Source organism: Podarcis muralis, chromosome 6 (assembly GCF_964188315.1).
Source record: "Podarcis muralis chromosome 6, rPodMur119.hap1.1, whole genome shotgun sequence".
NCBI lineage: Eukaryota > Metazoa > Chordata > Lepidosauria > Squamata > Lacertidae > Podarcis > Podarcis muralis.
In genome coordinates this window covers 49,782,130-49,795,108 of record NC_135660.1, presented here as the reverse complement: position 1 = coordinate 49,795,108, position 12,979 = coordinate 49,782,130, and the positions used below count along the sequence as shown (strand labels likewise).

At 37.0% G+C, this 12,979-nt stretch overlaps 1 protein-coding gene across 3 annotated transcripts in view; it reads right to left on the bottom strand.

The window, feature by feature from the left end:
• Window positions 1-6,165: 6,165 nt before the first annotated feature.
• Window positions 6,166-12,979, bottom strand: part of NHLRC2 (NHL repeat containing 2) — a 32,764-nt gene continuing 25,950 nt past the window's right edge. For all 3 annotated transcript variants that reach the window (XM_028730226.2, XM_028730223.2, XM_028730224.2), the window contains 2 exons: window positions 11,675-11,900; window positions 6,166-10,941 (listed from right to left, as the gene is read on the bottom strand). In XM_028730226.2, coding sequence (XP_028586059.2) covers window positions 10,685-10,941; window positions 11,675-11,900 — 483 coding nt within the window. In that variant the 3' untranslated portion in view covers window positions 6,166-10,684. The remainder of the gene's footprint in view (window positions 10,942-11,674; window positions 11,901-12,979) is intronic.

Genomic DNA, 12,979 nt, shown 5'->3' with positions numbered 1-12,979 from the left:
GAGGTGTTATGCCAATGCAATACAGTGGTACCTCTGGTTAAGAACTTAATTCGTTCCGGAGGTCCATTCCATAGCTGTCAACTTTTCCCTTTCCTTGCGAGGAATCCTATTCGGAATAAGGGAGTTTCTCTTTAAAAAAGGGAAATGTTGACAGCTATGGTCCATTCTTAACCTGAAACTGTTCTTAACCTGAGATACCACTTTAGCTAATGGGACCTCCCACTGTCGCTGCGCAGCTGCCGCACGATTTGTTTTTATCCTGAGGTAAAGTTCTTAACCTGAGGTACTACTTGTGGGTTAGCGGAGACTGTAAGCATTTGTAAACCCGAGGTATTTGTAACCCGAGGTACCATTGTACATGGGCACGAAACGCAAGACAGGAAGGTGAGGTAAACATTTAAGGCAGTTCCAAAACAGTGGCCTGTGAGCCACCATTGGTCTGCAAACTTCATTCAGGGGTCTACGACTTACTGATTTTTAATTATAGATCAGTTGTTTAGAGCGTGGTGCCGATAATGCCAAGGTTGCAGGTTTAATACCTGTAAGGGACAGGAGCATATTTCTGCATTGAAGGGGGTTGCATGAGATGATCCTCAGGGTCCCTTCCAACTCTATGATTTTATGAATTGTATTTTGATTGCTTCTTTAATTTCCAATACTGTAACTTATTATAGTAATGTTGTTTGATAATGTCCTTGGGAGTGTTTTGATGTGTAATTGCTTTTAATTCTACCTTTACCTTACTATGACTAAAGACTTCTAAATTATGTATATGGAAAATGTGCATCCTAATAGCAAGCGGAATATTTGAATGCCAGAAAGAGCTAGCAATTTATAAACTCCAAGCTGTAGGACACAGAAGGATTTGATGCACCTGTGTTATTACCTCTGCTTTCACTATGGTTCGTGCCAATCCTGTGTAATTACAGTAAAGGCTTTATTCCTGCTGAGGGCATTATCACTGTGGAGGAATAATCACAATTATTTACAGGGTGGCATTTTTGCCAAATAACAGCATTCAAAGATCTTATGCCTCAAAGAGTAAAACTCTGGCTGTGTGACTGTTTCAGGTCAATAAGAAGTTATCCCTTGCTGTACCAAGCATCCATCCATCTGTAAACCAAATTATGCCGTTCAGACCATACTTGAGTTTCCATCCCAGCATGGGGTGCCTATCATCCTGAGGGAATTATGGGATAAGGTTATTATTTTATTGTAACAAAAGTGTTTTCTCTGGAGTACAGAATACCATTTGGAGCTAGAGACATAAGATTTTTGGTAAGGTTATTCCAGAGCACAATTTTGAATGAGTCAAGATAAAAAAAGCACAAAAGGCTATTTAAAGGCTTTCCCATTGTATCACAGGTTTATTTCTTCTTGTATAGAGATGTCCATTGCTTAATTTTCAGGGACGTAACAAATTAAGAATTGAGACTGTGAAGCTCTTGTTTCTCCCTAATGGGTTCTTGTCTGCCTCTGGCTCCCGTCTCCTCTGCCTTTCATTTCCACCCCTTTAAAATATTCTAGTTGACGGATTTGCTGAGGTCAAAAGACGCAGGATAAAAATGAAATAATTTTGTAGTAAATTGGATTCTGTCCTGAGTATTGACAAAAGAACTTTGTTCTCCCAAACATACAGTATGGTTTTGAGATGTTTTGAATTTCGTAAAGAACCAATTATATTTTGTTTCTCTTTTTCTTTACCAGTCTGTTTGGTTTACCGTACTTTATAGGTTTTGTGTTTGATGAATACTGTAAGCTTTTCTTCTTTTTCCTACTTGTAATTGTTTTATCCCCATCTCTAAATGTTGCGTGATGCTCTTCCATTGTTTATTTTTTTTTGTTAGTCCTGTATATTTTTTTATAGGGACGCGGGTAGCGCTGTGATCTAAACCACTGAGCCTGGGGCTTGCCAATCGTAAGGTTGGTGGTTCGAAACCCCGCGACGGGGTGAGCTCCCATTGCTCGGTCCCTGCTCCTGTCAACCTAGCCGTTCGAAAGCATGTCAAAGTGCAAGTAGATAAACAGGTACCGCCCCAGCGGTAAGGTAAACGGCATTTCCCTGCGCTGCTCTGGTTCGCCAGAAGCGCCTTAGTCATGCTGGCTACATGACCTGGAAAAACTGTCTGCGGACAAACGTTGGCTCCCTCAGCCAGTAAAGCGAGAGGAGTGCTGCAACCCCCGAGTCGTTTGCGACTGGAATTAACTGTCAAGGGTCCTTTACCTTTTACCTGTATATTTGCCACTTTATACTTATTGTAAACCGGCATGTATTTTAGGTTTCATGTCACTGAAAAGTACAAGGTGGCATCTAAAGTTTATACACAGCTCTCCATGAATGAGCTGCAGAACCTTATCACCAAATGGCCCACAGTGGTAGCAAATGAGACCTTTGTGTGTAGACTCAGCCTCTAGGCAGCTTTTAGCATTTCAAACTGAATATTGCTAGTAGTTCTGCATTCCTCAACAATCTTGACAAGCAAAAGATTAAGCAGCTGGTTTTAAAAAATCGAACTGTAGAGAGAAACATCGCTAGATGCTTGAGGGGCCAAAACCTGGAAAGATACTCTTTCAATTGAACTCTGTATTGCTTATGAAATTGCTAAACTGGTGACTTAATCCCACCCCTTTGGGATGCATCAACTTGTTTACTTCTGAACACTCAACAGAGAGACTGAAATGGCAGATTTCTCCTCTCATTTGGGACTCTTAATCCCCTTAATTTGTTTGCCTAAATTTTAGATGGCCAAGGAGCTGCGATAAACATAAGGATCTTCTAATCTCCTGGCCCAGTATTTACCTGCAAAGATAAGAGGAAAGACCCTATAAACATCAAACCTGAACAGTGACTGAAAACGGCATGTGCTTTAAAAAATATTCAGAAAATCTTTCTGGTATTTTGTTGGATAGGAGTTAACTTTGCTCAGGCAGGAACCATGAAGAAGCTGCGGAATTTTAATAGGTTAGAGGTTTAGAAAAAATACCAGTTTTACCTAATTTAATGCCTTCCACAGAAAAGCTGTATCCCCCTCCCAAAAAAATGGACTTCAAATCTAAGTGTTTATTGTAGCATGCCATTCAAATACTGTGGTACATTTTTTTTCATATATGGGATACGGGGACAGATCTAAATTAAGCAGCACAAAATAGTATTGCAATTAGTCTTGGGAGTGTATATATCATGAAGCGTTTCTGTTTGGTAATGACAGAGGAATCTAGAGACTGGTGGATATTACATTTCCTGGGCAGATAATCAATTTTTCTCTTGCATCGCAGTTTGAAATTGTGATTTGCATGTAAAACGATTTACTTGGCAGATTGCTGACGAACCACAAGTTTTATAAATGTTTTTAATTCTGATAATCCTTCCCTTTAAGATTGCTGCATCTTACATGAAACACAGAATCCAAGTATTGCAATGCCTTGCCCCTACTTTCAGTCCACTCATGCCATTTTGAATTGTGCTCAAAATCTGCCTTACAGGCAATATTCTGCTGTTCTTGTTCTGCTAAATTTTCCTCAGGAGTGCAACAAGAGGATTTAAAAGGAGCAAGGATATTGATAAGCACTCATTTCATAATGGGGAAGCTGTCCTTGATAGAAAATGGACATTCAGATAAGATGACGGATGGGTCAGTACTGTGGAGTTCAAAATCAATGCAATTTTTTTAAAAATAAAATACATTCACCTCATCACTATTACAAGGAGTGTCCTTCACGTTTACCTTTGTATGTATAGTTAACACAGCTGAGTCTACCTTTCTCTGGCTTTTTCGATGATATCTAATTTGCTTTAGATTTTTATGATTATCTGTATTAGTTTTAGAAAATAATTAGTAAATGTATTACTGGTATTAATTACTGTAGAAACATGAGAGGCTCCAAGCTGCCTGATTAATGCAAGCATTTACAAATGCTCAATTATTTTACATGTTTAAAGTGCCCCACAGATATCGTGATAACAATCCAAGTAGGAGAGTAAGAGGCACCCCATATGGGCTAAGACTGAGAGAGGCTGGTTTGCCCAAGGGGATGTGCTGAGATTTGATTAAGGCATTTTCAGTGTACAACTAAAAATAAATAGACCCACACCTTCAACACTGGACAACTTTCTAGGCTTCTCTTGCATTTAAGGCTGCAATTCTGTATCTAGCCGTGAATCTCACTGAACTCAGTCAGCCTTACTTCTGAGAAAATATGCATAGGAATTGCACTGTAAATGAACATATAGGGAGTACTGTTGATAGCAGGCCACTTCCACTAGGTTTGATAAGATGCATCTAGAAGTTATACATATGTATGTTTACAGGGTATCATTCCCTGAATGCAAAAAGGTGAATTCTAGTATACTTGAGGAGAACAGTAAACCCAAGCATTTATGGAAAATGAACAATATTGTGCCAACCAAGAACAGATGACCAGTAAGCTCCAGCCCCCAATGGCAAGAACCACCAAGAAACCTGCTGTACCTGGAACTGGGTGTGGAGTGCAGCTGAATGGAACACAGCTGTGGGCAGCCTAAGGAAGGACCACTCACCTTGGTGCCTGCCCATAAATATGCAAGCCCTGCCATGAGACAGGAAAGCAGCTGTAGGTGAAGAGGACAGAAGGGAGCTTCTCTTCCCATCTTTTGGACACCCCCCCCCCCAGGTCCACACAACATGTTATTGTTGCTGTTGGATGTGTAACCTGCCCCGTGATATTTGGATGATGGGCGGTATAGAAATTTAATACGACATTTTAGAAGGATTAACCCAAAAAACCAACAACAAAAAAACAACCTACATACAAATTGTGCTTCTGGGAATCCCCCCCCCCCACTCTCATTTATTTTTTTAAAAAAGTTCTTTACATAGCTTTTCCATTTCTCCTTGATTTATACATTTTCAAGTAATGATGCTCATACATTAATAGGCTGCATGGATCAGAAACTATATTTGTGAAAATGGGTGCCATGTGTGCAGCCCTTGTGGTGGGCTGAGAAAGTAAACAGTTCCCATTACCAACCTATTATATGCAAACACAGCACCAGTCAAATGCACTCAATACACTTTTGCGGTACTGATAAGTTCTTTGGGACTTAGCAGACTGAACCAAGGCTCCCTGTACCTCAAACAGGTGGTCTAATTGTTGCTGAGGGGACATGAGAATGCCTGCAATTGGAAAATCCACCGCCATGTACATATTTCTCTGGATTGGGCCGATTTAATACATTTTTCAAATGTTTGTTACTTATTTTTTAACTTTTTTTGTTTACATACAAAAGAGAAATATAACAACAGATCAAAAGATTTGGAATTACAATAAAACACTCAAACAGTTTTAGTTCTTGGTTTTATTATATAGTTTAATATAGCTTTTCTATTATTAACTATCTTTGTTGTAAAATAATTATCAAATATTTCAAACATATTACTTTCTTTGACTGTTCCTTTTATATAAATTTAAAAGACCCTTATTGCAGAGATTACATTTCCAAAGGCACATTCGACAGTTTACTTAAATATATTCTGGGATTAACTCTGAACCATAGAATCATAAAGTTGTAGTGCTAGAAGGTCATCTAGTCCAACCCTCTGCAATGAGGAATTTCAACTGGAGTGTTCCATGTTAGCGAAAGATGATCTGTTGCTCTGTGTGCATCTTCTCAGTACAATTCAAACCTGACTCTGACAGAAGCTGAAAGAATCTTGCACTCCTTTGAGAAATGTATTCAAGTTACAGGAAGAGGAAGTAATAAAGCATCTTGAAGTGAGGCAAATTAAAATCTAGAAATATCGGAAAAGTAGGTTCTCCATACCCTAGCAGCGCTAGCTGTAGGAAGCTTGATTTGTTTCAGGTAGTAGAAAATAGAACTCCTACAACTTAAACCAACAGGACCTGTTAACGTTCACAACTCACTAAAGTACCAGCAACAGTGGGCAGCTTTTAAATCTGAATATAATTTAAATCTAAAAATAAAACAATCTAAATTTAAAATAAAATCACTAGACAGAAGTTGTCTGTGTCCCATGGATCCTAAAGTTCTTAGTATCAAAGCTTCAAATTTTTTGTTGGTTAATATTCACATTTTATTGAAAATATTTAAACAAGATAAAGTGAAGAAATAAAAAAGGAAACAAAAACTGCATATGAAGTACAAAAAGTGAAAAGCTGAAAATGGGATGGGATGTTAAAAGCCCTTTAATTGCATTATATCACATACAGAATTAAACTGCATTAGCTCAAACACACATTATGCTTGTTATTAAGTCACTATAAGAATATCTTCTTGTGAATCAGAATAATCATGAAAAAGCAGCAGCACAACAAACAAATCAATTACAGTAAAACAACAGTTCAAGATGTTCACTCTGAGGTTAAATCATATTTTCCCCCTTCATCTTACATAATTTTCTGCCTTCTGGAATATGACTTTCAATTTGAGATTTTCTGCTAATGCATATGCTAGTAAAACACAAAAACAAAATCAGCTCCAGACCTATCTTAATTAAGGACCTCAGCCAGTTTATTTTGATTCAGCTTACTCTAGTTTAATGGAAAGTTAAGTAAGTTAAAGGAAAGCTATCAATTTTACTTCCTCTTCTGTAGCATCAAAACTTTATTTTCATTTTATGTCATTTATCTGACAAAGTCCAGGTGCCTTGAAAGAGTTTAAATGTCTTTTAATAAAACAAACTATACTTCGAGTCTACTCTGTTAACAAATGCAAATTATAGAGATATAAACAGAAAACACACACAAATAGGATGTCCCAAAGTGAAAAACAGCTTAAGTGATCAGTGGCATTTTTAAAGCACCTGCATAGTTGCTTTTTGGTTAAGTTTAGCATAAGGTGAACAACCTGCAGTGAGCCTCAGGTTCATGTGCTCCCCATAATCTCCAGCATGATCATGAGATCAAAAGCTTCTATTTCCAATCAGATAGTGTAGCAGGTTGTCCAAACCATAAACCTGCTTAATGTAAACTATTGTTTGCTTAAGCCAGCCAGCTTCATAAACTATGGTTTTAAGTTAGGTTGTTATTAGCATTAACAACACTTTATCAGGTTTGGATATCAAAACAAGTTGCAGTTAATCTCAGCCAGAAGCAAAAGCTTCTGAATTCCTGCTCATGGCCACTACAGAAGAGGAGGGATATATGTGATCCTGGGGCTCACTGTGGTTCATTCTCATCACATTAAGCTATGGTACGCCGTGATGTCTGAACCAGGCCAACATGAACCTGTTTATTCAGTTTTATGTCAAGGAGAAGCTAAAATAGGAGGGTGGGGATAACAGCTCAGCAACACACATTCTATTGATTTTGTTTCAGTGTAATGTTCTGAAGTTGACAGAATATTTGTACAAGTGTACTGCCGTTTTTTTACTTCTTTACTTATAACTATCAGTGTGGTAGGTAGATACAATTTGGGAAACCCCCCCCCCCCTTTTGCTCTAGGGCTTTTCGCTGGACAATCATTCTGACATGTTTAAAATCGGTATGCCATCAAAGAGGTAAATGAAATAATCAATAAACTACACTTACACAAACATTCCAAGCTGGAGTCCTTACTTTTCTAAGATTTGACAAGTGACTGCCAGCTTTGAAAATGTTTAAACCACAACAACTGCAAGGTCAATGCTGAAAGCTACTTGATCAGAAAGAAAGTGGTTGAAAAATATAGCTGGTTTTGCAATGTGGGGGAATGGTATGAAGGCTGAAATCCTATATTTACTTACCTTGGAATATCTCCGTTGAACTTACTTCTGAAAAGACATGTATAGCATAGTACCCTGATGTCTGGTTTAGGAATAGCCAATGTAGTGCCTTCCAGCTGCTGTTGGATTTCCAACTCCCATCAGCCCCAGCCAACATTGATGCAGGTCAGAAATGATTTGAGTTGTAATCAAATCCAGAAGGAATCACTTTAGTGACTACTTAAAGTGGCCCACTTAAACTGTTTTTTCAAAAGTGTTAGCGATGCAGCCACCTTGCTGCAACTGAACAAGTCCGGAATGCTTATGTAAAGGTCACCTGGAAACCACATGTATCCCATCTTGAGTTCTATGATGGAAGCAAGGCTAGATATAAATGTATTAACTTAATAACTACTAAATTATACTCTGAATCCATTCTATACCACTAATCTAAAATTATTTTCCACACTATAAACTAAGTCTCCAATCAAATGCAGTAAAATAAATATAAGTAAACTTAAGAAGATAATGCAACATTTGGCCTTTTTGTAGAAAGGAACGGGCAAATTATCACCTACCCTTAATGGCTTTTACACAAAAGCAATAAATTCACCTTTACTCATAAAAAAGAGGCAAACTAACATTGAGTCCAGAAGAAAGTTATTTTTAGATTCTACTAATAACTTTTTTTTTTTAAAAAAGGTTTGAATAAGATTTGAATTCTATGAGCATGTACTCATAATCATATACAAGGACGTCTGGCTGTTAGGTATATATAGGTATATTAGCCTCTCGGTTTGAAAAAGTTTATAAAACAGCAGAGACATTTAAAAAGCTCCAGTGCAGCTTGTTAGTCCCTAAACATAGATGTATATAAAATAGATACCGAGAGATTAAACAAAAATTCAAGTCTAGATTTTAAATACTGCAGTACACATATGTTGCATTTCAATAATACTAATTCCACTGATAGCCAACAAAAACTTCTTTGCAGGTACACAGCATTGCTTAAATCAATATTTTTAGTATCCTGTCCACTGGGAATGGACAGAGCCCATTAATTTCCTGAGCTAAGAGAACAGTTTGACTTAGTGGAGAGTTCTTTGAAAAACAGAAATCTTTTTTAAACCTAGTGATTGAAAACGTGTGAACTGGTTCCTGGATTTTAGCCAACAAAGAATTAAAAAGAGCACTGTAAAAAGGCAGGAACAATTTACATTATTAAAAAAAATGAGTTACTAATCACTTGCCCTTGTCTTGTCACTCGGGAATAGAGGATTTTTCTCTCTGTATAAAAAAAGCTTTCAAAAAGCAAATAAAATTCTGTATCTATTATTTTTTTGTCACATGCACGAACTTACTTAAGAGTTCCGAAACCTGGCCTGAATGATAGGTCAGGAAGGCTGCTGAACTATTCAATTTTTAGACAGTGCTGGAAGGAATACTGTTATTTTTGGTATTAGAGTGACCTTTTAACTCTCTGCTATGCTGGCAAGTGATTGTGAAGAGGAAAAAAGCCATACCACACCATATGGTTTCCCCTTCAAACACAAACATTAGACAATTCTTCAGCAACATCTTAAGATAGTTTTAGAGCAGTAAAAGTCTCAGACCAGTATTCTAGCCATTTAACCTCCGAGTGTTGGTGAAGCTGTAAAGTAGTTCAGAAGAATGGTCATTACAATTAACATGCTGCTCCAAGTATATTAAATGTGATTTTTCATAGCTTTTGCACAGGAAGATATACCACTTCAGTGCACATCATGGGCATATTTGTATCCAGATCTGTCTCTTCAAACATAGATAAGATGCTTATTTTGAAAAGCTTTTTACAATTGTGTTTATTCAGGTTTAACATTTTTGCTTTTCTTTCTTTATGTAAGGCTGGTGGCAACCAAATGCAAAGATTATTGATTTACTTCCACTGAGCTTTGTGTTAAATCCATCATAGACTCCAGCAACTAGTAATTTTGGTGAACAATGATTTTAATGGCCTCTTGGAAGAACTTGAGTATTATTTAAAAATCAATGATAATGATGCCCCAAGACTTTCAAAGTAACATATAAATCTAAGTGATGCTATCAAAACTGAAATGCCTTTTGTAAAGCATTATGGTGCTAAGGAAAAATGAACATAGCTTTGAATAAAGTCTGGCATAGATACAAAGTGTGGTTAATGTCCATTGGTTTTAACACAGCACTGCCAAAAATCTGAACAAGAAATCTTAATATTAGGAAATAATAACTTTAGCCTAAAATAATTAAATACTGAAGTTTTCACCATTATATGTGAAAAGACATGGCAGTTAGCGAAAAAAATACAGAATGCCACTGCTAAGTAGATAGGTAATAGAAAACAAACATGGACCTCTCATAAATTGTTATCCAGAAAACATAAGGCATAAGTTACTTTTATATAAATGAGCTTATTTGCATAAAAAATAAGCCTAGCTCACTTTAGGATCATTTCAGAATACACCAGTTCCTTAAATACAAAATATTATGGGGGAAATATAGTGTTTTTAATCAAGAAAAATATATATCCACATTTCAACCATTTATTCCGGGAGAAAAATACACTTAGGCTTTTATTTAGCCCCAAATGAATTTGACCATACTTCATAGCAAATTTCTTAAACGATATTACAGTATTGGGATCTTTTTTAAGATTATCGTTATTCACACAATGACCCAAACCCACTTCTGCATTTATTGCTTATGCTGCAAGAAATAAAGGACTAGAATTTTATTACACTTTGCATGATTCAGCACAATGTATTTCTACTTCATCTGATCACACTTATCAGAGTTATTTCCCACAAGCTTTCAAGGTGAACTTGGCACCAAACTACATGTCTAAATTTGTTACACTCTGCTGGAAGACCAGAAGTGAAAAGGTGGGGGAAGGGGAAAATCGCAAATCAACAAACAACTTATTCCTGTTTTAAAAGTAGGCAGTAGTAAATAAAACATAAATAAGTGCTTTTTCGTTTGCTTTGGCTTAGTTAAAATGCATATATAAGCTCAATCAGAGATGTTCTACCTTGGCTTGAATTAGCTATGTGGAAAGTCTGGTTGAATGAGACTCCTTTCATCATGCAGGCACTGCTGTCCTTGCTACAGTAATAGAGGCACACTTTGATTGACAGTACAACTTCAGATGATAGGCAGTTCATGGGTATTCGCAATGGGATTACAGGCTGTTTACAAATGTCCTCAATTTCTCCGTATGTGTCCTGTTCATGAAGCAGCCATTCACTGCCTAGAAGAAAAGGTATCCCGTCACTATGTTAAGAGTTTTATCTTAATTTGAATGATGTCTTTTCTTCTTTTGTGAAACCTCAATCATAAAATAATATTTTGGTAAGCAAAATATGTGGGCTGGGATTCAAAGAATCAAGAACAGAAGGGGAGAAAGCACCAGTGCTGTTCTTTTGCACACTTTTTGCAATGGAATATGAGAACATATAAGTGTTACAGTATAAGAAACAGTGAATATGGAAAAGATGGGCTGTGGGGTATAAACCCTAGTGGTCCATAAATGTCTTTATAATGAGCCTGTACAAAGTCTTACAAAAGAGTTTAAGCAAATCTAGAAACTCGCCCAAATCTAGGGTCACCTTCCTCACCCAGTGCTCTTCTGCTTTGTCAAAAACGGTTTTTTTTTTTGTGAGCGGGAGAAACTTTCCGCTAGCAGAAGGGCACCATTGGATCCAGTCCTAAACTGGCAATTTATCTGAAACATTAGAAGATAACATTATGGCCCATAACAATTCTGATGATGAAACGACAGCAATTTCATCTTGAATGAAAGCAAATAGGTCTGACCAGAATCTGGTTTTATCCAATACGTATGGGATCTTTTACGTTAAATCTACAAAACTATTACACAGAAAAGCTACATAGTGATTTACCTTTTTTGACATAGCCTACTGATTTCAAAATAAATGTACTGTGATAGATATTTACACTAAAAAGCAACTGAGGCCCCTTACCTTCTGATGTGAGAAACCATGAACTGGGCGCTTCTTCAGTCAGCTTGGTATTTGGAGGAAGGCTGAGTTTCAGTGCAAATTGAAGTGCCTGGCCAGGGCTCACAGTCAGTGAAGGTAGCTGAAGATTTGGAGCAGATTTAGGCAGCTTTGGTAATTTTGTCTTATCAGTCTTTTGCACAGATGGACCATCTTGAATGTCTCCGGTGTTGGCATTCTGGAGAGGTAGCTATCAAAGAAACAGAAAGGAAAGTTCATTTGTTTTGAAGTATAATGTCATATTCTAAGACTTGGAGAAGTCACAGCCAACAGTTTGATATTGTTACTGTACAGAAAATAGAATAATAACAACCACTGTGAAATCTACCAAACTTCCTCAGGCCTGATCCCTTATTTCAGAGAACCAAGGCCAAGAACAGGTGCCACACTCCATTACAATGCCTGGGGAAACTTCTGATAGGCAGTGAAAATGCATAAGTTGAGCTGGATTCCCAACACCATAAAGCAGCCTTTCTCAGTCTTGGGCTCCCAGATGTTGTTGGACTACAATTCCCATCATCCCTGGCTAGCAGGACCAGTGGAAAGGAGGATGGGAGCTGTAGTCCAACAACATCTGGAGGCCACCAAGATGGCTACCCATTCAAATACTGTTTTTTCTTTATCTTAAGATGACATGAACAATGTTTTAAACAAAAGCTGCTTGTTACAAATTACTATAAAGGAGATTTTACAGAATCTGGCACAGTTTATACTTTTCCAGTGTATTTGTCAGCTTTCATGTCAAACAAACGAGTAAATAAATATTACTTCTCTTGGCAGTTTTGACTTGTTTAGATGCAAATGCTTTATAGTCTAAACAGATACTTAGCTCCATTAGTTCAAGAAAATTCACTTGAATTTGTTAAGGAATTTGTTAAGGAAGTATCAGTAGCAGCTGATGAGTGTCATATGGATAAATACATTCCTCTGAATAGTTTTACCATACAAAATTTTATTTATAAAAATATTCATAAACTACTCACTCATATATCATGACAGTGTACAACAATATATAGAGGTATATAAAACAAAACCCAAATTATCAGAAAAATAACTGGCACAACATGGAAAAAATACTTACATGTAAGGAAGGCAGAGTCAAAACCTGAAGATGGCTGTAATATTGGCTATAGTTCTTTATGTGAAGTACACTGAACAGTGTTATTTGTTTATCTCCCATGTTAAAAGCTGGGTTAATTTATTTAAACCAAAGCAATTTGAAATAAGTTTGCCATTGATGCTTCTTCATATGTTTCCTAAACCATGATG